This window comes from Cyprinus carpio, chromosome B7 (assembly GCF_018340385.1).
Source record: "Cyprinus carpio isolate SPL01 chromosome B7, ASM1834038v1, whole genome shotgun sequence".
Lineage (NCBI taxonomy): Eukaryota > Metazoa > Chordata > Actinopteri > Cypriniformes > Cyprinidae > Cyprinus > Cyprinus carpio.
This window is the reverse complement of record NC_056603.1, coordinates 9684121-9710253: the sequence shown is the minus strand read 5'-3', so window position 1 is coordinate 9710253 and position 26133 is coordinate 9684121. Positions and strand designations below refer to the sequence as shown.

General features: G+C 35.0%; 2 protein-coding genes across 5 annotated transcripts; both read right to left on the bottom strand.

The window, feature by feature from the left end:
• Positions 1-906: 906 nt before the first annotated feature.
• map4k2 (mitogen-activated protein kinase kinase kinase kinase 2) lies at positions 907-17876 on the bottom strand. 2 transcript variants are annotated; one of them, XM_042727146.1, is made up of 33 exons: positions 17671-17874; positions 17405-17586; positions 13179-13236; positions 12671-12761; positions 12325-12389; positions 11565-11620; positions 11416-11463; positions 11135-11177; positions 10982-11054; positions 9843-9974; positions 9705-9767; positions 9533-9614; positions 9052-9159; positions 8199-8277; positions 6839-6897; positions 6637-6683; positions 6507-6545; positions 6107-6140; positions 5863-6022; positions 5615-5775; positions 5110-5151; positions 4821-4905; positions 4606-4685; positions 4435-4495; positions 4135-4258; positions 4007-4065; positions 3781-3884; positions 2580-2751; positions 2305-2373; positions 2134-2220; positions 1973-2043; positions 1472-1527; positions 907-1365 (listed from the first exon to the last, which is right to left on the bottom strand). In XM_042727146.1, the coding sequence occupies exons 2-33, from the start codon at positions 17495-17497 to the stop codon at positions 1278-1280; spliced, it is 2589 nt and encodes an 862-aa protein (XP_042583080.1). In that variant the 5' UTR covers positions 17498-17586; positions 17671-17874; the 3' UTR covers positions 907-1277. The 2 variants fall into 2 exon arrangements, with proteins under 2 accessions (XP_042583080.1, XP_042583079.1); XM_042727145.1 differs by having other exon boundaries at positions 17405-17876.
• Positions 17877-18214: 338 nt separating this feature from the next.
• On the bottom strand, positions 18215-25360 carry LOC109091724 (menin-like). Of its 3 annotated transcripts, none has more exons than XM_042727149.1 (10): positions 25141-25360; positions 23520-23991; positions 23203-23411; positions 22041-22169; positions 21804-21844; positions 21599-21689; positions 21367-21503; positions 19659-19794; positions 19371-19544; positions 18215-19289 (listed from the first exon to the last, which is right to left on the bottom strand). In XM_042727149.1, the coding sequence occupies exons 2-10, from the start codon at positions 23953-23955 to the stop codon at positions 18789-18791; spliced, it is 1854 nt and encodes a 617-aa protein (XP_042583083.1). In that variant the 5' UTR covers positions 23956-23991; positions 25141-25360; the 3' UTR covers positions 18215-18788. The 3 variants fall into 3 exon arrangements, with proteins under 3 accessions (XP_042583083.1, XP_042583081.1, XP_042583082.1); XM_042727147.1 differs by having other exon boundaries at positions 19656-19794; positions 25141-25358; XM_042727148.1 differs by having other exon boundaries at positions 19656-19794; positions 21599-21686; positions 25141-25356.
• Between the last annotated feature and the right edge of the window lie 773 nt (positions 25361-26133).

Here is a 26133-nt window from a genome sequence, read left to right as displayed (position 1 = left end):
AGCACGTTTAGTAGGTAAGTTTAAATGTGTATTTATGTGAATAAAGAATTTGTTTGACCACAACAGCCATTTCCCGTCCTCTAATCCGATTTGACATGTAGCAAAACAACAACACACTGTTTGTATCACTAATAAGCTTCTTATCACGAATAAACTAATGAAATATTGTGGGATCAGCTTACATCGGTTTAAACGAAGACACCTGTGTCACGGTTATCTACTGTGTAGGAGTGAGGAGCATTGAGATGTAGGAATTGCAGGAAAATGGTCTTTAAAAAACAAACCAAGGGGTAACACCAGGCAGGCAGTTAATGTAAGGTTAAATCTGCACCTATATATATTTTTTATTGTTTATTCTAAACAAGAGCACACCTGTAGAAGAGCATACAGACACAAAGTTTTTATTTAGGTAATTTATTGAGGAAATCAAAGCCACTTGTGTTGATGGGGTCTAATTATGTCATTAAACATCTTCTGCTAAAGCACTATAGCAGAGTTGTTTATATATTATATATACTATAAATATTAACTAATATAATTATACATCATTTGTGTATGTATTTATTTAAATTATTTGTTAAAAATATTTGTCAAGATTAAATTTCTATAATCTATATAATAATGTATTTAATAAAAACATGCTTTCGCATACATTTCTGTTAATTGTTACAATAATTTTTATCTACTATAAAACAATGGTTTTAATTTAAGCTTTAGCTCCCTCTTGAGGATTGATACAGTTAGTGATTAAAAATAAACCAATAATGCAGATCACTTAACTGAGAAAGATTAACTAAAATTCAGCTCATTTCCACACAGTCCTGAAAACCTATACAAACTCATCTGTTATTTGTCTTCTCTTTACTAAAAAATAAAATCAAGATATGATTAAGATGTCTGGTACAGTTTGGTTTTACTGTATCAGTTTATTAGTAGTTATCACAATCCATCCATCACAAAATTATCACATGATCTTTTTAATATACTGTAAATACATTTGTTTAATCCAGATTGTTTCATATGAGAGTTTATTGACAACAAAGACAAAAAAAAACACCTTTAGAGGGACAAACAAAAAGAACAAGGCTTTGGGCTTTCCTTTCTGTCCCCTCCCAATGTGTACCAGTGAGATCAACTGAAGGACCATGTTCACACAGACACACAGGGCAGATGCACAGCTCTGAAACTCTCTGTTACCATTTTTCATGCATTCTGGTTTTCAAATGCCCATCTTGTTGTCATGCATGTTATTTACAGGTTCTGTGCTCTGGCTTTCCTCAGTAGCTGCTCGCGTGACCTGTTAAAATGTATAAATTGCTAGTGGCTGAAGGGTTTTCAGTTGGAGTGCTTTGCAAAACAATGTCTCTGTAAACCAAGATTGAAGAAAAAAAAAGACATTAAGAAAAATGAAATTAAATTTTTTTTCAAGTTAAAAAGAAAAGTCAATACCCCTTTTCAATAGAGTCAATACCTGTGCGTGCCTAAGACTTTGAACACTCGGCTTTCGTCTGTGATTTCCTGTGTTACCTACAAGGACACAAGAGGATGACTATTTTTTAAAATCAATAAATGATGACAATATGTACTGATACAGATTTAGACCGGTATATCAGGTTAGGTGATATATTTAATTTTTGACAGGAATGAAAATGAGACTGTAAGGGAAAGTCTTGCAATTTTTACAATGACACACACTGTACTTAATATCCTAATGATTTTTGGCATAAAGAAAAATCAATCATTTTGACCCATACTGTCTATTTTTGGGTATTGCTACAAATATAGCCTAGCGACTTAAGACTGCTTTTGTGGTCCAGGGTCACGTGTCTTTTAAAAGTTTTTTTTCAGACAGACATTGATTTAATGTGTACTTCAATCCTTCACAGCTTCATTTTCATTCCTGTTAAAAATTGAATACAGCTCTACCCTGACTAAGGTCTATTAAAATGCACAAAACATCATGACTCTTTACCTCACAGTTGTGCAGACTAAGTCCTTTAAGCCCATGTTTCCAGAAAGCTAAAACACTTTCTTCTAAACAAACTGATGAAAAACAGTACATGAAAACTTATGCCACTTGCATCATTTCATTGTGAACAGATACTATGTTTTCCTATCATGTCAGGTTTGTACCTAAAGTCTCGATAGGGAAGTTGAACTCCAGTTTGGATGCTAACTCCTCGCTGGGGACACCCTGCATATTGACAATCTTCACCGTTTCTAGAAAATGACAGTGAGGATTCATTTAGATTATAAGTATCAGTGCATGCTTTAGAAGTTGATTCATGGATTAATCATACATACTTTCCAGTGCAATTAAAACCGTGTCTCTGTCCAGCTGTGTCACTTGTACAGCTCTTACTGTCTCTCTGTCTAAGGAAAGGCATAAAGATCACACATTCACACACGTGTTAATGAATAAAACAAAGTGAGCCCATACAAAAGTTGTGTTTTTCATATTTTCTTTACTTTGAGGGAAAAATCTGTTGAATTCACAGGAATGGGTTCAAATGTGATGTTTGCTGTGAAATGCTTCAGCCCTGAATTCATGCAAGACCAGCAGCCAGTCAATCACTTACCTGGTTCAGGGTTTGGCGTGCCGTTCAGATGGATGATGTCAAACTTTAGCTGTGGTTCGTTTTGCTGTTGGAGGCTTTCCTGGACGCCCACACAGAGCTGAGGAAGCTCATCTGTCATTAACACCAGCAGCTCAAAGATGGGCAATGGGTCCGGCAGGGGCACTGCAATATGTTCAATGAGAAGATAAGAAAGGAGAAATGTAATGAGAAGATGACTACAAGTGTTAGACTCTTATTAGTGAAAGCATCATATCGTTGCATTGGTAGCAATAAATCGTTTACTTGTAAATAAAAGTGCCATATATTATTAACTGTAAATTCAACATAAACATAAAGTTAATGTTACATTATGCTTACAAGTCTAATAACCCTGTAAAGTTTTACATATGAAATAATAGTAAGAATTGTATTATTATTATATTTACTTATTTTATAATAACTTTTAGACAAAAAATGTGTGTATATATATATATATATATATATATATATATATATATATATATATATATATATATATATATATTATATGTATTATATATATATATGTTGTTGTTTTTTTTATTGAGTATCATATTTGATACATCAGACTTTTTTGGCTCATATAGTGTGTCATAGGAGAATATGGTGCTCATAATAAAGGAGGGAAAAAACACCAAAAAGAGCAAAAATGTGCAATTTGGTGTAGCTGCTGATATATTTATGGCCAGAAAGTAAGATGAAATTCTGATTGCTTTTAATGTAAATCAATGAGATCATTTTAGCAGACTTCATATAAATATCAGTTGTCACTCTGTATCTCCCAATAATATGTCTAAGATGATATTTAAATACTTAGTTTCATCATCAAATTTTTAGTTTTATCATCACTTTTATTGTGTAGGGCAAAACATATAATGCAATTCAATGATGACTGAGAGATGGACAAGTAGCTCAAAAGCCTGCTGTATCATATTCAAAATTCTTTTTTTATATATATTCTTAAAAAAAAAAAAACGGATAATCAAGTAAATCAAAGTTGCTTCAGTCCAGCAAGTGTTCATCTTGAAATACTATAACAAGTTTTTATAGCAAAAAGACATGTGAACCACAACCCGAAGGTGGAAAAGGCCTTTTACTTGCTAAAAAATCTGACGACAGAAGACATGCATTTAGAGATAATATATCCTATATGATACAGTAAGCTTTATAGGGTTACTTTTACCTTGAGGTGCATAAACTTCTGCAGCGGTTCATACCACAATAGTAGCACAAGGCCAGAGGGAACTGCAGCGCATAAGAACGTGCTGTCTGTGTATGGGTTACGAGCTGATGAAGAAAAATCCAGAAAACATGGTTTTAGTATTTTTCCATCTTAACCAATAACAGAAGGTCAGCAAAGACATTGATCAGGATAAAATGAATAAACATTGAACTATTATGATCCTCACCCACGCTGCACTTCCGACATCCCTTGGTGTCTGCAATCTTCACAGACACAGCAAACTTCCTGTGAAAAGATTATTTTGAGTTCCAAATGAACAACATATAAGCTGAATTATTAAACTTTTATGTGGACCTGTGGATGATCCGTTCTGTGAAGCGGTTGGTGCCAAGGGACAAGTGACCCTGTTTCCTCTGCAAGTGCCCTCGCTGCTCAAACAGAGCTGTCAGTCTATGAGAGCAGAGATGAGATGACTTACCTAAGAATAGAACAGAATAGAATAGAATAGAATAGAATAAAATAGAACAGCAGTTCACAGCCCACTGAGGTGTACATGTACAGTTTATTTATTTATTTAGTATATGATTTCTAAAAATGGTTGGCTGTTACTGGTGTTTAATACTTTAACCATGTAACTATACAAATGTTACTTACCAGAGATGGACATTAAGACATTGTTCATGACGTAAAGCCAAGTGCATCTCTGTGGAAGCAACTGCAATGGAGATCAGGAGTGAAAAACATATTAGCCATTAAAAATAAGATGTTTCTCTCTCATGTTGTATTTTATGACCGAAACAGTTATTGGGTAAAAATACTAAATACCTTTTCTAAGGTGTCTTCATGCAGTTCATTTAAGTTAAGGATATAAACACCCTCCTCCGCACCCAGAATTAAATACTGATCTATGAGGAAATGATTGATAAATCAAACAGAATTCATGAATATTCTGATTCTGTATTAAGTTTTTCAATCTATATTAAAATTGCATTTTATTTTAATCACAATTCTGGATCAGCAAGATGAATGGAAATCTGTACCTCTTGTTTTAGGCAAAACCCACGTTTCTGCACAGTGAATTGTCAGTGGACATCCATTAAATACTTTAGTAAAACAGGCTCCCATCTATGCAACATGAATTACACAATGTTTCATAAATATAGTACATCAGATGTAAATTCTTAAGCTCATACATAGATACTGGGCCCAAAGGTGCATTAATGATAAACTAGTCCTTTATTATATATTATTATGCATACTGTCACACTCAAATTTAGTAATGGCCAGGTTTATCACTTTTAAAAGGTGCTATTAGGTGGTTAAACTTACATAGACTTGGGGAGTGGGAGGAAGTCCATGAGAGTCGGCTCTCTATGAATTAAAGGTTAAAATACAAGGAACAGTTTTTTTATATGATCTTTAGTCACTTTTTAGTCTGTCAGTAATACTTTTTGTTACTCAAAAAACATACAAAATGTGCATTAACATATAAAATAGGTTTTTGAGATCCGTCCATGGTGCTGAAACATTTAGAATTACGCTAACAAAATAATGTGATAGATGTAATAATGATTTGTAATTGATCTAATAATGTTTCAGCCAGTTAAATTAATTTAAAACAACTTAATAGTGGTGGAGTAATGTAGGTTTTTCAATGACCAATTTAATGCTGATATATTTAGATATCTACCGATACGTAAAAGACACAAAATCTGTACAAGGAATGCATGTGAATCAGTTCTTTGTATCTGAGACTGTGTTTGATAAAAGGACACTAATGTTAGTAATGTAATGTAAGTCTGTTATATGTAACATCCAACATTGTGTAACTCACAGAGTCCTCTGTTTTCTTCCTCATGGTGCTCCACTCCGGAGAGAGAGCCGTGTCTCTGCTGAGACTCCTTGTAAGAGTCCTCTGTGTGTCATTATGATCAGGAACACAAGGGTCCCTGCACCAGTGCCGCACATCCTGACTGCCTGAACACCTCAACAACACTGAGAAAATACAAAGAGAGAAATGTTTTAAAACTCTGTATGGTGAAATTCCTAGGTGTCTTATACTTTATGTTCAGATAGCAATACCTGATTTTGGACTTAAAACAGTTTCAGGGCAAAGAGTAGCACTAGGTTGAAGAGTAAGGTCCTTGTCCTCCAGATCAGAGTCTAAATAGCTCAGGGGAGGAAGTGATGTCGTAGCAGAGACGGGTGGTGGGCTGAACAGTTCACTTTTCCTCGTACTCCACTATGAAACATCAGAAACTGTTTACAGCCTTACATATTTTTTTCTATCATCTTAAATTGATCATTAGGAAAGGTTCACAAATACCTCAAAATGTGAGAGTCTTTTTACTATCAAACTCCTAAAAGAGAAAGAAAGTTCAATGACAAAATATTTGTCACACACGTGCAAATTATATTTCTGCAGGTGAGTTTAAAATTGTGCATAAAAACAGGTACTAACAAATTGTAATTGAAATAATTATAAAAAATGTAAAAAGAAAGTAGAAAAACAAGAGAGAGAGAGATTATGACTAGAAATGCACACACACACACACACACACACACACACACACACACACACACACACACACACACACACACACACACACGATATTTACTAACAAATATATAACAATCAAGGCATCATTTCACTTTTTAGCTGACTCTTTTTTTTTGCCAACATATGTCACTCCACAAGATGGCGCCAGAATATAAGTTTGTCCCACCTCTGCTGTAACTCCTCCTCCACACTTTCCAAAAGACCCCTGTAGTAATTAACACATTTTAGATGAAAGGTTATAAAAACTGTTAGTCCATAGTGCAATTATAAGTCCACTTAAATAAATCAGCACTCACGGTGACTCTGGTTCATCTCCAGATATGCTCCAATCATCACACGATCCCTGAGAACATAAACATACTTGAATCTTTTTTTTTCAAGTGATAACCATGTATTACGACACAGGATATTTTATGCAGTGTAAAAGAACGTGGATTGTGTTTTGTTTGTCTCATTGGCTTATAGAGAACATCACAAATCGAGAGCAATAAAACTGACCAGGTCAGGATAGGGTTCAGTCTCTTTCCTCCTGGGAGGGGTAAACTTGACCTGGTCAACTGAAACAAAAAACAAACACATATTACATTTTACTATACTTATAGTCTTTATAGTCTTTTAGTCACTTACAGTCCTGGTAACACTTATAATCTTAATTTATCCATTTTTACCATTCAAAAGTTTGGTATTCGGTCATGTTTTTGAAAGCAGTCACTTATGCTCACCAAGGCTGCATTTATTATTTTAGTATATTTTATAATGTAATTTATGCCTGTGATGGCAAAACTGATTTTTCAGCATCATTACTCCAGTCTTTAGTGTCACATGATCCTTCAGAAATCATTCTTATACTGTATGATGATTTGGTGCTTAGCAAGTTATCAATGTTAAAAACAGTTCTGCTGAGTTTTTTTTTTTTTTTTTGGACGATGATACATTATCTTGCAGAATTCTTTGATGTATAGATAGGTCAAAAGAACAACATTTATTTAAAATACCAATTATTGCATTCTTTGCAGAATAAAACTAGCCTAATCTTTTCTTAAACAAAAAATCTTACTGGACCCTTTTGAATAGTAGTGTAAATACCCATAAATCTGGACAATATGATCCATATTCAGTAATCATGTTGTTCAGAACGTACTTCTAACATGTTCTTGTTGTTGCATATATGTGAGACCTCCAAGAACTTCATATATGTACATACTACATATAGTAGTTTAAACATCACTTCCTCATCTCCCCTAAAGAAGCTTCGTTGTCTGTCTGCCTGATTTGTCTGCCTGTGAATGCTGTAATCTTACAGTCAAGAGTGGTGACAATGGATTCTCAGTGAAAGTGGCATCAACTTGCCACACGATAACACACACACACACCCATCGCACTCTCCGCTTGGCCTCGAATGTGAGCACTGTATCCAGTTTACACGAGTGAGTGTGTGAGGGGGATGGATAAGCACATGCCATAGACGTGTGCTAAACAGTACCAGCTCTATGAGTTGTGTGCCTATTGACATGACTGAAGCTATGTTCAATAGCAGCCTTGTTAAAGCAGCACCTCCTCTGCTACACTTCCATACATTAAACTTTCTAATCATGCACACGCTGCAATGAAAATAGACACTGCAGTGAACTTTAGATATATTGGCAGTAGAAAGAGCTCATCAAAAGCTTTCATTTGATACAGTATATATATCGCAATTTCACCCAAAATCTCACTTACACCCTTCTGGTTCTCACCCCTCAATATATAAAGAATTAGGACTGAATAGTGTATATCAAAGTATGTTAATTGTGTGTTAAACATAAATGGTCATGTACAATTTCTATTGGAAATAAGGACAATGTTAACCAGAACTTACATTGTTCTTCTGATAAACTTCTCTCCACTGGCATACGTTTCCTTTTAGACTGGATTGTATCTGGGGCTGTATCCTTTGCCTTTTACACACACAAAAATATCACCACTAAAAAAACTGTACACTTTGACATACTGAACTCTGACATGAATATTTGGAAAAAGCATTAAATGACTTTATAAATTAGGGAAAGGTTTCCCAATGTGCTCCTTAAAATGTTCTTTATTTATCCTTGTTCAGACAAATATTTTTTGATGACAAGCAAATTTGAAAGTAAGTTGAAATAATTTAATTAATTTTAAGTAAGTAATTTGAAAGCTTAAGCATGCTTTTATGAAATTCTGTCTTGCTTAGTTATTTATGATGCAATTAAATTAACTTCCTAAACATAAAACCTAGACCTTAGATCAGCTCGGATTAGATGGCATAGTGAATTTAACACAGATGAAAACTAGGCTGTGAGTAATAGACTTACAGTCTTTACAAAGGCACACACTGTATAAAGGTCCTAGGACTTGACTTTCAAAACTGTTTTATACAGTTTTCATCTACTAAATGTTTCTGCAGGAAAGATGCTTTGTCAGCTGAACAATCTGTATACTGTTAAACGACCAAAATACTATACTTTTGTCCCTCACAGCCTCATTTTCATTCCTGTCAGAAATTAAATATGGCGCTATCCTGTATTCCTGTGTTCATGTCATGTCAAAATTACCATAATTATGTATAAGTTGCAAAAGAAGTTTTGCATAAATATAAGTAATTTCTTAGCCTGAGTACATGAATAGCTCAGAGTTTAGTTGATACCTCATAATTACAGTATTTGCAATATAATGTGAGCGTGTCTTATTCTCACCTCTTCATTCTCTTCATGACTGGGTGGATGATGAAGGTCTGGATTACTTGCCATGTCCAGTAGCTCAATCATCAATTTTCTGGTGAGTAACTGTGTTACGAAAGGGTGCTGGGGAGAGAGGCAATGGCAAAAATGATCAACTTTTCTAGAAATACAAAATCTATTAAAATGCAGTATTGAACTTTTAATGTTCTCTTGTAGGGATGCTCCACTCTGCAAAAGACAATCACAGATTTTTCTTGATCGGCCAATACCAATCCAGATTTTATGATAACTTTTACTTAGATCTGTTATATACATGAAATGCATCCTTTCTAACCACTATTTAAAAATAAATAAATACATAAAAACATGTTTCCTTGTGCCCTAAAGCTTTAACACGTTTAATGACCACACAAGGAAAGTTATTATAGGGGTATGTGATATTCCATATAGCAATGCTAATATTAACTTTGATTTTTGAGTTTGATTCATCTGTCACCTGGAGAAGAGTTTCTGCTGTCGGCCTCTTGCGAGGACTTCTGATCAAACACATCTTCACAAAACTATGAAACCCTGCAGACCTGCAAAGACAAGGACACAAACCTCTCACCAATCATGTCAGGTACTCACGGGAAAACTTTCCTTTCTTTCTATGGGGTTTTGAATCTTACCATTTGCTCTTGTCTTTTAGTTTGGGAGGCTGGAAGCTGCTCTTAGACATCAACATCAGAGCTCTACAACAGAAAATAAAACCTCACTTCAAAAATGCTTTGTTAAAGGGTATTTTCTGTTAAATGAGTCATTCTGACCGCATGGGATGAAGGTCAAACATAGGTGGCTGTAGCTCTGCCAGCTCAATGGCGGTGATGCCCACTGCCCAGATATCACACAGATGGTTATATCCACCCTTCTTTTCCACTGCAGCCACCTCAGGAGCCATCCTAACACAACAAAGACACATTTCCTTTAGACACCACAGCCTGCTGTCAGTCTGACTGTCTTTCTGAATAATGCAAAGAGTAAAGGAGTGAATGGAAAAGGAGCATATGAAAATGTTTGGATCATGCATTCTTTTTATATTGTTGTGTATTGTTTTAAAACCTGTAAATATAATAAAATCACAGACACACACACTACCATTCAAAGGTTTAGGGTTGGTAAGATTTATGTCTTATGCTCACTTAGGATGCATTTATTTGTATTTGGTAATTTAGTATTCAAAATACAGTAAAAGAGTAATATTGTGAAATATAATTGCAATTTAAAATATCTGTTTTCTATTTTATTATATTTTAAAATGGAATTTATTCCTGTGGTGGCAAAGCTGAATTTGCAGCATCATTACTCCAGTCTTCAGTGTCACAGGATCCTTCAGAAATCATTCTGATATACTGATTTACTGCTCAAGAAACATTTCTTATTACTATCAATGTTGAAAAGAATTGTGCAGCTTTTTCTGTTATGTTTCTTGGATAAATCAAATGTAAATAACATTTATTTGAAATAGAAATCTTTCGTAACATTATAAATGACTTTACTGTCACTTTGGATCGATTAATGTATCTAGATGTATCTTGATGTACTAATTTTTTTTTCCAAAACAAAAATCTTACCAAACCCACACTTTTAAACAATGGATAGATATTCAGTTTATTAAGTAGATAGATTTAAATGTACAGTTCACCTAACAATTCTGTCATCATTTACACATCTTTTTTATTTTCCAAAAGCATTTGGGAAATGCAGCCCTGGTCATTTCTCCTTTTGTGTTTCATGAAAGAAAGAAAGTCATAAGGGTTTGGAATGACATGAGGGTGAGTAAATAATCTATGGTTCCCCTATTCCTTTGTGCTAATCATAAGAGACAGTATGATAATTGCTTTACAAGACAATCCAGACAGTGTGATTCTGCAGGACTCAAGGGCAAATCTCTGTGCAGACGGCTCACCAGTAGGGAGTTCCTATGAATGACTTTCTCTTGGCAACAGAAGCACTGATCTCAGCCGCAACCCCAAAATCAGCTACAGAGACAGAAAGAGAGAGAGATACAATAATCCAAAATGTGCAGCTTCAGAAGTTTGTCTGACATAAAATCACTTACCCAGCTTGACATCTCCTCGATCAGTAAGAAGAATATTCGCTCCCTGCATTAGAAGAGAAAATTCATCTTTGTCATCACAGGAATACATTTTATAATATAATAATAATAATAATAATAAAACAGTTATTTTAAATTGTAATAGTCGTTCGAAATATTGCTGATTGTACTGGATTTTTAATCAATAAATGTAGTCTTGACCACTAGAGACTTCTTCAAATACATTAAAAAATCTTAAAGACCCCAAACATTTAAACAGTATTGTAATGAAAAGCTTCAGTTACTTTAATGTCTCTGTGTATTTTGCCCGTCTCATGGAGATGATTCAAACCCTGGGTAAGACAAGAACAGAAATATTCTCAAAATGTAGGCATGCGTAATTGAAAAAGATTTATGCCTCCAAAGATCTTTTACAATAATTAATTAGCCTCACCTGGAGTGTTTCCCTGCAGATGTAAGCAATCTGTTTTTCCTTTAAAGGTCCAGTTACTGTGAAGGGCATATTATATTAACTCTCACTTAACTGGAACAGTGGTTAAATGCAGACATTAAACTCTCAAAGGGAAGAAATCACCTCAAAAATGTGAGATGGAATTGTTGTTAGGAACAGCCTGAAATTTATAGAGGTTTGTGGAAAATATTCCTCTCCTTTTATGCAGTTTTCCCATCCCAGGTTAAAAAATAATAACAAAGTCATATGAGTTTGGAACAATGTGAGGGTGATAAAGAATTTTCTTTTTGAGTGATCTATGACTTTAAGATGCTTAAAGGAATAGTTCACCAAAAATTAAAATTTGCATTAAATGTATTCACCCTAAGGCCATCCACGATGTATATGAGTTTGTTTTTTACTGAAGCAGATTTGGAGAAATTTAGCATTTCTCCAGTGAATGGATGCCATCATAATGAGACTCATATGCCATCTATGGATTATTGTGATGTTTTTATCAGCTGTTGAACTCTCATTCTGACGGCACCCATTCACTGCAGAGGACCTATCTGTAAGCAAGTAATGTCAAGCTAAATTTCTCCTAATCTGTTCTGATGAAGAAATAAACTCCTCTACATCTTGGATGGCCTGAGGTTAATTAAATTTTCAGCAAATTCCTTTAAGATGCGTCATAACAACTCATCCCTGTGATTTTCAATAGTCTCAAATGCTTGCACAGAATTTGGATGCTTTTACTGTATACCTTGGTAGATATCCTGCAGTGATCCTCCCCCACAGTATTCCATGCAGATCCACAATTTAGTATTCCTGAAAAGTTGAACAGTTCAGTGGTTTTGAGTCAATGCACACAAAACATTTTCAAAAGATACATACGCACACACCCATAACATATGCATGCCTTTGAAATAATATTCGGGAATGCACAAGTCATCTAGAGCATGTGCTGACACATGTCGGCAGCTATTTACAAAACCTATTAAACATGTCTGTGTGATTTGTGCTCCATATCTGATTGTGTAATTCTGCTTGTATAAAACATGCCCTGACAACTACTGGACAAATACCAGGCAAGGCACAAATTACCGTACCTGTGGTAAGTGCCATAATAGGCCACAATGTTCTTATGCTTACACTCCTTCATCATTGTTATCTCTTGCTGGATAGAGGTGATGTCATCACCTGAATAAAGAGTAAAAGGACAACAAAAAGTGTATATACTGAAGACAAAATAGTCTACAATAAAAACATATTTAAAGTATTTTACTTCAGAAAGCAGTGATTGACAAATTCCAGAGAGCCATGTAAAAATAACTTCAATTCATGTGACACAATGCAGTCCAATCATTTTAAAAAGTAGTACTGCAGTGAGGCTTCTGAGAACCGTAATTATGTGTAAATATAGAGCTCATTACAATATAACTCCTTCATGCAAGGAATCAATCCAATAAAACCTCTATAATTTTGAGAGATTAGTTAGAAACAGCATTTGCCTCTAAATGTTTACTCTATGTTCTCTACAGCACCGAAGCATGAAAATCTCCCAATATGCAAATGTGTTCTGGTCAAAAACTTGTAACATTAAAACTACTCACACACCTGGATCCAGCTTAACAATTTTGATAGCAGCCATTTCTGAGCTCTTAATGTTTCTAGCCTGAAAGAAAATAGTTAATATTACATGATGAACTGGAAAATCAGATTTATTTTACAACAATATTTATTATAAAATGGATAATTAGGTTTAGCTACATTTCAACAGTTGTAAAACAGCAGATATGCATCTGTGATTGTGCAAAAAAATTATATTAATAAGTCTATACCACTAAAATGTTTGGAGTTGGTCAGATTTTTTTGAAAGAAGTCTCTTATGCTCACTAAGGCTGCAATTATTTGATCAAAAATATAGTAAAAAATATAGTAATATTGTGAATTATCATTAAAAATATATCAGTACTGTAATATGATTTAAAATGTAATTTATTCATGAATGTTCAGCCAGTCTTCAGTGTCACAAGATCCTTTAGAATTCATTCTAATATACGGATTTGTTGTTCAGGAAACATTTCTTATTATTATCAATATAATAAACAATTGTTATGCTTAATGTTGTAGAAACCATGATACATTTAATTTATTGCATCCTAAATAAAAATAAAATTCCTAAATAAAAGCCTGTAATTTCACTTACAGTTAAAATAGCTATATTGCCTGGAAAAATAATTGTTTAATTGTGATTTATTATTATTATTATTAATAATAATAATACAAATACTTTTTAATGGAATTAATAGAATGTTGTCACTTATCATATGGCTACATATAGCGATGAGAGACAATGTGCTACTGTGATTTTACTATGGTTTAAATGATTTTAGGATTTCATTTTCATTTGTTTTGGTTTTCAAATAAACATTTTACAGCATACGTAAATGAGCAAATGTAACATAGAGGTGGGTAAATGTGACTTTAAGGTCATGTTTACTTTGGTGAAATGCCCAGGATGCTGTAGAAAAGCCAGGAACAGATCCAGCTCTCCTGGCAGGCATCTTAATGACAAATATCCTAGTGTCAGTGGCAGCCTGCTGTGTCCTTCACTGTAACCTTGTCCTATAACTGCTGGATACCAGGAGCTGATGTTCTTACTTCATCTTTCTAGACCGTATGATGCTGCACCATTAGTTAATCAATCTTTAGGAAGGATTCTATCAGTTTACTAATAAAACCACTAATACCTCTTGCCAAGCGGATATGCATCTATAACTGTGTACAAATTTTATATTAATAAGTACCATTCAACCATGTTTGGGGTTGGCAAGATTTTTTGAAAGACCTCTCTCTTATGCTCACTAAAGCTGCAATTATTTGACCAAAAATATAGTAAAAACTGTAATATTGTAAATTATTATTACAACTATATTAGTACTGTAATATATTTTAAAATGTAATTTATTCATGTAATGGTAAAGCTGAATGTTCAGCCAGTCTTCAGTGGCACAAGATTCTTCAGAATTCATTCTAATATACCGATTCTGTCAATTTACCACTTATACCACATGCCAAGGATTCATCAAACTCATTTAACTGTGGAATTAAAGGAATAGTTTAACTTTAAACTGTTGTTTTTGGCTAAATTGGTCCTATTTCACTGAGGAAAGCAATATTATGACAAATATGTCAACGGATTGTGATGAGAGGACAACGGGAGATGGACTTTTCCCACTTTTTACCAAGCATTATTAAGGACTAGAATTTTGATCAGAAACAATGGTTCAAAGTGCTTTAATGATGGATTTGTTTCTTACAAACATGCAGTCTTTCACTTCACAAGACATTAATTGATGGACTAGAGTAGTGTGCATTGCTCATTGATTATTGTGATGCTTTTATCAGCTGTTTGGACTCTCATTTTGATGTCCCCCATTCACTGCAGAGGATCCTTTGGTGAGCAAGTGATGCAATCATAAATGTCTCTAAATCTGTTCCAATGAAGAAACAAACTTATCTACATCTTTGATGGCCTGACGGTGAGTAAATATTCAGAAAATATTTATTTTAAGGGTAAACTCTTCCTTTAAATAGCCAACTCATGCACATTAAAATATGTTCTATGCATACAGAGTGGTTCATTTAATACTTATGATCAGGCCAAAAGGTTTGTCAGGAAAGTGGACTTCCATTTTTGCTTTCAGCTAGTCATAAACATAACAAATTGAGCATTCTGGACAAAACCTGGAACTTCACTGAGCTGCCTTCCTGTTGTTTTTCCTGGCATGCCAGAGAACTTCCGGTCATGACTAAAACGACAGTGTAACGTTCTCTTAATGGTTTAACTGTGCAACCTGAAATAACGCAGCCACAACCCAAGAACAATGGCTTGGGTTGGATATCTGTCCACACTTTGACCAGAAATCTCAAAAGCTTGTTATTCTTTATGTTGGCATAGTCAGACCTGACAAGTCTATCAAATGCAAAACAGACTGTTTTGTTCAAATGCAGCTGGGAATCCTCACCATGGAATATTTTTAGATCTCGAGATGAGTGTATGCGCGATGGGCGCCGCCTGAGTTCAAGTTGAAAGTTACTTAGCTAGAGGACACTAGAAAGGATTCTTGGTGTGTATTGTATGTAAGGGTTGTTGGCTCACACCCAAACAAATTGGGGATTGCTACACAACAGTGACTCGATCTTCACATGAAACAAATATAAAAGAGACAAAATGCACAACTGTGTTGGGGATTGCTACACAACAGTGACTCGATCTTCACATGAAACAAATATAAAAGAGACAAAATGCACACTAAAACCAACAACATATTTGCACCTTACAAACTTCTTGAAGGATAACACTACCACACCTGAGGGAGGCCTACATTTTAAAGTCCAGATTTGTAACATTCCAAAAAATTTTGCGTTTGTGCCAGTAGAGTGCTCTTCAATCAAGTCAAATTTCTAAGCCAACTATATGCAATTCCACATTAGAATCACAAACTACTTTATATCGGATACATTTTTAAACTATGCTTTTCTGTTTATACAGGACTGTTTTGCAGGTCAACTTTGAAGACAGACTGGCTGAAGTTACATGTTTTGTTGAGGAAATACCTAGATGGCCTAACAAAGACATTTAGACACAATAAAAATAAATAGTATGTGGATGTCAGCCTGTGTGCATCATTTTGTGTTCACTGTGTTGGATGGAATGTGTCAATGCACACATGCTGTGAATTCTAGAAAACTAAACAATCCAGTCTGTCGGCTAACATCTTGAATCTGGTTTCTTGAAATATTCAGCCTAAACAAGGAAATTAACAACAACAAATCAGTAAAAGAAATCATGTCAAGTTTAGCAAGTCTCCCCTTAAAAGGTATCAGATGGTACTTTGTCATTTAAAGGGATACTCCACCCCAAAATGAAAATTTTGTCATAAATCGCTTACCCCCATGTCGTTCCAAACCCGTAAAAGCTTCGTTCGTCTTCGGAACACAATTTAAGATATTTTGGATGAAAACCGGGAGGCTTGTGACTGTCCCATAGACTGCCATGTAAATAACAGTGTCAAGGTCCAGGAAAGTATGAAAAGCATTGCCAGAATAGTCCATCTGCCATCAGTGATTCAACCGTAACGTTATGAAGCGACTAGAATACTTTTTGTAAATGAAAGAAACAAAAATAATGACTTTATTCAACAATAGGAGTATAAGAAATTGTTGAATAAAGTCGTTATTTTTGTTTTCTTAGCGTACAAAAAGTATTGTCGTCACTTCATAATGTTACGGTTGAACCACTGATGGCAGATGGACTATTCTGACGATGCTTTTCATACTTTTCTGGACCTTGACAGTATAACTTACTTGGCAGTCTATGGGACAGTCACAAGCCTCCCGGTATTCATCCAAAATATCTTAAATTGCGTTCCGAAGACGAACGAAGCTTTTACGGGTTTGGAACGACATGGGGGTAAGTGATTCATTTTCATTTTGGGGTGGAGTATCCCTTTAACATGGTGTTGAATGATAATCATATCAAGGTACGCATCGTATATTCATAGTACTGGTACTCCAGATAATATAATTGCACTATGACGTCTAAATACTTACCATGGTATAATATCCAAAGACAAAATAATACAATCCTTGTACACTAATGCAATACAAATAAGTCATACAACCCCTTTTGGTATATTTTTGTTAGTCTTTCAGAAGGAAAAGTGTTTTTTTCCACGAAATCTTGACAACGCAACATGCATTAAATCATAGTCATTACCTAAACACTCACTGTTGGGTAAAAAAAAAAACAAAAAAAAAAAACAGTTCTTTCTCACCTTAAAGACATCTCCGTAAGTGCCGCTCCCGATCCTTTGAATAATCTCATAATCATCCAAGGGATCCAAAAATGAAACTCCTATAGTATTCATGCCTGCAGCTCTTTGTACGTTTCACTTAGGCTACTCATGACAGCTGTCACACAGTTCGATGTGCAGTAAACTCATCTCATCCCGGTGCGCTGTTAGAGATTTAATAATAAAAAATGTATAGATTTATCTATAACGCAATGCAAAGCAAAAACAAATCTTCACACCCACTTTACCATGGAAATCACGGTCTTTGTTTTATAATCTCTCGGCTTGTCCTTCTCACACTAGCGCACCCGCAGACTCACAGCAGCAACGTCCGATTCGTTAACGAATCGTCCTTTGGAGTCGGACCTTTTCAATGATTCGGTTCACAAAACTGGTTCAAACGATTCATTAACCAATATAACTGAATAGTTCCAATGCTAACAAATAGTTACCGAAACGAAATAAAAACGGCACAAATAAACCTCAATACAAGCCTGCATAGGCTGCCTTAGGACCTTTAGACTCTAGAGCACAGCGGAATGTAAGGAACCTCAGTGACGTAAAAGAATCACCTTTATAAGAATCACCTGCTTTTCGAACGTGCTCTTTGAAGTGAACTATTCTAAAGAACCGATTCGCAGACACGAGCAATCTTCGCCCATCACCAGACGCGATGCTCTTCGCTGCGAGTGCGCACGTGCATAGCATCAGTGGGCGACCACATTGCAAATATTTACATACAATAGTCCTTCAACATGGGTGACAGTAAAGAAAGGGAAGTAAAACACTTACTTGCTTTGTTCAAGTTGTTTATTTAGTGGAAAATACACTTTCACATCAAGAAAATAGCTTTTTAACTGAAGCACTGCACTTTGCATTTTTCAAAAGAATACTTGCTATGACACTATAACCACGAGACCACATTTGAAATCCAGCAGTTATGTCGACAATAACAAAACAAGTGCAAGACCTACATACATAGGCTGAAAATCTCAAAAATTTTCAACACATTAGACTTGTGAAGCAAACAAATGTTTCATTGTATTGCAGACAAAATGTTAGCTGAGAAAATTATTGCATCTGTTTTAAAATCCTGATAAAACAAAATATAACCACTTTGGCTTGTTGTAATTTGGATCTAATAGAACTTGTTGTAATACTACAAAATTAAGGCAAATCAATAAAATTAATTTATGCTATAAAATAATAAAGCAAATTTGCTTGTGTATGAAAGTTTTCTTCAACTTGCAATGGGATATATTTAAACTCAACATTAGCTTATCAAAACATTTGATAACACTCAATTTGCAGGTAAAACCGATGAACTTCACCCCAGGTGAAAATATAAAACTATAAATGGGTCATTTTAAAGAGTTTTGCGTGGGCGTTTCATGAAGGACAAGGTGTAATCTCCAGAGGGTGTGGGTTTCTGTCTCTTCATCTGCACTTGAGACTGGGCTGTAAGCTGCAGTTTAATGGCACTAGAGTTGATCTTGGCTGCAGAGAGGAGCTCCTTCATACCCTTCATCTTCTCACTGGTGAAAACCACCACTGGCCCTCCCTGCACTACGGGTGGCTGGGTAGGAGAAGGTGTGGGACTTGGGGATGAGGGCTCATTTTGGCCATCGGCCTCTTTACCTCGAGTGCTAGCAGAAGAACGTCTGCGTCCTCCTTCCCCTCCCACCTTTTTAGGCACTGGATTTTGAGGGGGCAACGATGCACTTGGAGATGAAGGTCCTGCTTGTTCATCTAACTTGGATTCCCGCCTCGGGACCCGTCTACGCCCCTCACGCTGGTCTTCACTGGATTGGTCATCGTCATCCACTGGTTCTGCATCTTTGGTGATGATTGACACTTTTTGTCTGATCTGAAAAAGAGCAAGTACACAAAGCGTGGTCATAAATGTCATTTTAATGAAACTTAAAATTAAGAAAATTAGGGCTTTTACCTGTGCATCAAAGCGACTAATGGACTGAACCAGGTAGGTGGCCCAGCCTACATGAAGCACTGGCGTTGGACTTCCTTCTTCCCATTTACAAATACCATCATAGAACCGAAGTAAGTGAGCAAAGCACTCTGGGTCCTGAAGGGCAGATAAAGCAGCTACCTGTCTGGGCTGGTCCTTTGAGGTAAAAGTATGAATAGAGGACAAGAGAAAGACTTGTTCACAACTTTATTCTAAATAATAAAATACATTTGTAAATGTTTATTTTTATGTATAATTAAACAAGACCTCCTTTTCCATTTCATCAGCCCCTTCGCCACCACTTTCAGCAGCTGCTGCCGTCTCTTTAAGGAGGGTGGGAATGACATCATTAGCGATGTCAAAAAACTCCTTATATATCTCCTCATCCTCCCTGCAGTAGTTGTAACTATAGACCAAGAAAAAGTTATGGAATATATATATTATATATATATATAAATCACTAAAGCGTCTGCTAAATGACTAAAATGTAAATGTAAATACATATAAATAATATATTTAGAGAGAGAGAGAGACAAAGACAATACTTTATTATATATCTACATAAAAGAGAGAGTATATTTTATTATATAGATAAAATATTCTCTCTCTCTCTCTATACACAAACACACACACATATATATATATATATATATATATATATATATATATATATATATATATATATATATACACACACACACACACACACACTTTATGTATTTCTATTGTATATATAAATGCACATATACTGTTTATAACAATGCTTACCAATGATTACATTGTTTTTAATACAACCAGTCTGTCATAGTTCAAAGCAGCACAAACAAAATGAAAACACGTCAGAAGGACAGGGGGTAGGAGATAGCTAATGTTGTCATGAAGGAAGAGGAAACAGGAAGAGCAGGAAAAGGAAGTGGATGGGAGTGAGCAGTGGTTCTAGGCGTGCTTTGTGCAGACATCCTTGAGGACGTTAGAATATAGTATTTTTAGCATTCTGTCACTGCACTGTGTTTAGAGGGAGGAAAGTACAGACTGTCTCTCCCGACAGGGACCAATGCCAAGGCTAAGACAGGAATGAGCTTTCTAAAGACAAACAGCGTGAGGCAAAACAGACTGAATGCTGGCAAAGGCCACATTTTCCATTCTGTATGAACATTCAAGAGGCTTGAGAAGTTATCATATTGTCATCTAATCATGATGTGACACATTTCAAGTTTAGAGATTGATTCAGCCTTTTTACATAAATTTCTCTCTTTACTTAGATTTAAGGAGTTTTTACATAAATCTTGCCAATAAGATTGATGTAAAAGTCATAAATAAACACTGCCCCCTGCTGCTGAAGTAAAATTTTAAATTGAGAAAATGTATTTGTGACCCTGGAGCACAAAACCTTTCATAAGTAGCACGGGGATATTTGTAGCAATAGCCAACAATACACAGTATGGGTCAAAATGATCGATTTTTCTTTAATGCCAAAAATCATTAGGATATTAAGTTAAGATCATGTTACATTGATATACTTTGTAAATTTCCTAGCGTAAATGTATCAAAACTTAATGTTTGATTAGTAATATGCATTGCTTAGAACTTCATTTGGACAACTTTAAAAGGCGATTTTCTTAATATTTTGATTTTTTTTTGCACCCTCAGATTCCAGATTTTCAAATAGTTGTATCTCAGCCAAATACTGTCTTATCCAAAAAAAACACCATACATCAATGGAAAGCTTATTTATTCAGCTTTCGGAAGATGTATACATCGCAATTTCAAAAAATGGACCCTTATGGCTGGTTTTGTGGTCCAAGGTCACATTTAGTTGTTTCTGATAAAGTAATAATCAGACACAACTAAATGTGACCTTGGACCACAAAACCAGCCATAAGGGTCAATTTTTTGAAATTATATTTAATTTAATTAATTTTTGATACTATAAATTCTGTATCATTTCATGTTCAGATTTCTGTGGTGCTTGACTTACTCTTGCGTTACTGAAGCAGCCTCTGCCCAGGCACCCAAAGCCTCTCGGACATTTCTGTGCCTATAATGATACCCTGCTAGATACATGAAAGGGTATATGTGCTCGTTGTTGTAATATTTTTTAGCAGAGTCAACAGCCTAGAATAAAAAAAAAAAAAAAAAAAAAATACAGATTAGTGGTTTTTAATAATGATAACATTGTAAATATCTCTGTTATAGCTAAAATCATATACCTTTAAGTGAATGGAGAGAGGGCTTTCCTTGCCAGTCATTGGTTCCTGATCTTCAAGGTCGGCCAAAGTGCCCATTGCCATAGGATACCTCCAACACACCCAATACAAGAGAACAAACATTCAGAAAGAGTTCTATATAATAATCAGATCAAACGAGTCACATCTCTGCTCTGAATATGTCTGATTTATTAGAAATGTGTCACACCTCTCCAGATCCCCTCGATCATATAGCAGCCATAACAGCCTCTGCAGGAAAAAAAGAAAATGTATAAAAAAATTATCTGAATGACATCAGATACATAAATATGCATGTGTACATAATGTATATGCCAGAATAATTACAGTTAACAGTACATAACACAGAGATGAAACAGCCAATATAATGCAGGAAACAGAGGTTGATGCAGTGAAAGTTTAAAACAAATCAAATTTGAGGACATACTTGCTGGAGCTGGAGTAACTCTGTACTGTCTGTGTGCAGATCTAGAGATGGATTGATGGCGCAAACCATGAATGCTACCTCCATATTCCTGTTGCACTTCATGTAGGAGCCTTTAAGATATAACCAGCTCTAAGAAAAGAGAAAGAAAGAAAAATAAGTGAGTAACAGATTTATAACTTGATTTTTAACATTTACACTATTATTTAACAATTTGGTGTCAGTAAGATTTATTAATGTGTTTCTTATGCTCACCAAGGCTGCATTTATTTGAGAAAAAATACAGCACTTTACACTTTAAAGTAATTGTTTTACATTTTAATATATTTAAAAATGTAATTTATTCCTGGGATGGAGCAGATTAATTTTCAGTGTTGCATCATGATCCTTCAGAAATAATTTTAATTTGGTGCTCAAGTAACATTTCTTATTATTATCAGTGCTGAAAATAGTTGTGCTGCTTAACAGTTTTCTGGAATCTGTGATTTTTTTTATTAGGAATTTTTGATGAATAGAAAGTTCACAACAGCATTTAAAAAAAAAAATCTAAATACAAATATTTAAATTAATGTCACTTTTAAACAATTGAATGCATCCTTAATGAAAACTAGTATTAATATTGTTTTTTAAAAAAAATTATTCTCACCCCAAACTATTGTATGGTAGTGTATGCATAGTGTTTATAAATATTCAGTAGTTTTTTAACATCATGGTTTGTTTGTTTTTTCAACGCCATTACAGCTTCTGTGGCTATTTTCATGGCAAGAAATATTATGGCTGAATTATATCATGTTTTTATTATTTATTTTTGCTTAAATCTCAAACTGTATTTGGCTTAACTCTGTTAAAAATCTCTTCTAAAGAGTTAACTGAATAAAAAAAAATTTTACATTCAAATCTCAAAACAACACAAACAAAAAAAAACAGCCTAATCAAAAAAGGTCCAAGGCAGAGAGCACATGTTGGAGGATCTTCCCCAGTATTAAAAACTTGTGTGTCATCCTGGAATCATCAATTCTACAATGGGTAAAAACAATCTGGTCCCATCGGTTAGAAAATTGTTTTTCCAACAATGGGACTAATTTCATGGAGTTTATTCGTTGTATACAGTTCTCACTCTGTTTTATAATATCATGGTAAACATGAATAATAGATCATTACATACCCTTTCAGTGATTCCAGCACTGACAGTCTGACCTCTTCTGTCTTCGTTGCCCTTCCCATGCCATGTGACCTCCGCAGTCTCTTCCCCGCCCTTGCCAAAGATCACCCAGGCGTGGTCCTCCGAGAGAGCCAGATGAACATCCTTCAGGCCCAACACCTGACACGCAGCTACCACTGCAAAAGCTACTCCTGAGCTGTCCAGCTTTGTGCCATGGAAAGAGACAAAAAAAAAAAAGAGACTCAAACTGCATGACCAAATTGCTACCATTTCATTAAATATACAACATAACAGAGCCTGAAAGACTTTTGAAGTTCTACCTGTGATAAGACTGAAGAGGGACTGAATATGTGCCCTGTCCTTGAAATACGACCGGCTAAGACTGTTCCAGATCACATCTGAGACCTTTTTCACCAGCTCACGGCTGGAACCGCCGGCCGGTTTGCGGTATTGTGACAGGTCCACGGCACCAAGAATCTGGGCTGTGAACCGTTCGTAGAGGGCAGATATGAGATTCAGCTCTACTGTAGGGAAACAAGAGTCCAGGCAGTCAGGTTTAAGAGGTTCAAAGCGAACGCCCGGGATATTGACAGGAACAACTCTGTTGACAGCCAGGAAGTGCTCTACAAAACCCAGGACAAGGGACAGCAGAGTCAGGTCCGGTTCTGGGTTGCTAAGCTCAGACTCGAAAAGCTGCACCACTCCATCGATGCCCCGAAGAGGGAAATGATTCTTCTGAGCCGACCGAATCCCCATGGTTAGTGTTTGAGTTCAATCCCAGTCTGATTAAATCTTAAAAATATAAATAAATGATTAACTACATTAATATATAATATGTTGCAATCTTCATAAATGAATAAGGGGCTGCTAAACGAATTGCATTAAAAATAAAAGTTTATGTTTACATACCATATGTGTGTGTACTGTGCAATTTTTTTATGTAAGTTATAAATATATATAAATACACACATACATGTATATATTCAGGAAAAAATATGTTAGATTTGTATATAAAATATTTATACTTATATATAATCTAAATTATATACAAGTATAAATATATAAACGTACATACATGGTATTTTTAAAGTATATACATATATATGTATTTATATATAAATGATAAATATACACACACACACATATAGTATGTAAACATAAACTTTTAATTTGAATGTGATTAATCGTTTTAAAGCCCTAAAATGAATACAGTTTTTATTGAAAGTGACATCCAAGTAACAGCTTTAATCAACATATTTCAACATATTTCAGTGTTCTGTAGATACAAAGAAAGTATTTCATATCTAATATGAGTGTCTGATAGTGTGAGCAGGAGTTCAGGCTAATCTTGGCTTACATAACTATATCTATAAGAGAAAAACTGGTTCAGTTTTTGTATTACACTACAGTACTTTAATGGTGCTGCATATTAACAATATGTTTTATTTAATTATCTCTTTTTAACTATGCCAGGTAGTGGACCATAACTTAGGGGAATTCCCAAAGGCACGTGTACGACCATATCTGATGTCCCAAATATGAAATAAATCGTTAAATTTGACAGTTTCAATGCAAAATACAGCTTTTGGACTGACCCAACATGGCATCTGACTGGTTTAATATGATAACTTACTATAGTATTAGTTTACTTTATTCATACCGAAGGCAGAAATTTAACCCAGCTGTCTTGATTTATAACAAAAATAATGACAACCTAGATATTCCCAAAATATAGCCAGTGCGTGAAATTGGAGCTTGGATAACAACGCAACTGCAACCCATGTGCGTATGGGCGGACATCTGCGTGATGATGCTGCAGCTAAGTTAGTTAGCTTAGACTATTATCCGTCTGCGGTGCTTTCCAGCTGAAATGGCCGTTTTGCAGTGAACCAGTTGTTCTCTCCTTACTTTCTAGGCAATAAAGCGCCGCTCACCACATACCTTTGTTGAAATTACATCCACATGCTTTTGTTTTGCCCCGTGCTTTTGCCGCGCAGTAGACAGACAGACAGACGTTTCTACAAACACCTGAGACGTATGCACTCTGTTCGCACGTCAAAACGTTGCATCGCCTGGATTATGCTTAGTATTATTGTGAACAGATCAGCGACACAAAAAGTGCTTCCTGTTGTCTAGAAGATTCTTGGGAAATGTAGTCTCCAAGTGTATCTTTGCGGTTTATTGACGGATGGTAAACTACATTTAGTGCATTATCGCCACCAATAGGCCCGGAGTGAAAAGCAGCGACAGTATCGTCAGATTACTTAAGTATTACGATTGCTATTAATTCTGTTTTTATTAACGGTGCTGAGGGAAATGTGGTCAAATTTAGCCCTTTCTTCAACATCATAACAAGCAAATGAGGACATGTCTGTTGTTAACCAAAAGAGCGCGCTGTTGAACAAGAAATTAAACGCTGTTTATTATCACGGTAGGAAAAAACCTCCAGAGCACAAATGCGAAAACATTACATAATCACGCCCCATAGAGTTACACATCGTTTAGTGTATTTTTTCTAAGTAGGCGAGGATAGATTAGACTTCAACCTAATCCAAACCACCGTAGCTTTCAGGGTTAATAACAACTTTATGGAAAATAGTAGAAGGAAAAATCGGTGAGAATTCAGGGTGATATTATCGTAATATTGTTTTAACGACTGAAAATATGTAACAAACACTTACAGGTCATAGTGTGTAGATCATAATTTTAATACAGAAAGCATTTGTTTGCAACACGCGATGCTGTCTGAAAAGTCAGAGATCTATCTCTAATATTTATGGGACACGTAAAGGAAAATGATGATTATTAATAATAATATAATAATAATAATAATAATAATAATAATAATAATATATATATATATATATATATATATATAAAAAAATTTTTTTTTTTTTTTTTTTTTTTTGTGGCACAACATGGAATCAAAATAGT

Excerpts from the sequence above, each read along its gene's own strand:
- map4k2 (XM_042727145.1), bottom strand. The coding sequence starts at position 17,497 with ATGAATACTATAGGAGTTTCATTTTTGGATCCCTTGGATGATTATGAG. Across the intron at positions 9,768-9,842 it reads TTTGACCTTCATCCCATGCG|AGCTCTGATGTTGATGTCTA; the intron begins GTCAGAATGACT and ends TTTCTGTTGTAG. Across the intron at positions 6,141-6,506 it reads GAGGAGGAGTTACAGCAGAG|GAGTTTGATAGTAAAAAGAC; the intron begins GTGGGACAAACT and ends TTTCTCTTTTAG.
- LOC109091724 (XM_042727147.1), bottom strand. The coding sequence starts at position 23,955 with ATGGGGATTCGGTCGGCTCAGAAGAATCATTTCCCTCTTCGGGGCATC. Across the intron at positions 23,412-23,519 it reads CCTCTTCAGTCTTATCACAG|GCACAAAGCTGGACAGCTCA; the intron begins GTAGAACTTCAA and ends TCTCTTTCCATG. Across the intron at positions 22,170-23,202 it reads GTGCTGGAATCACTGAAAGG|AGCTGGTTATATCTTAAAGG; the intron begins GTATGTAATGAT and ends CTCTTTTCTTAG.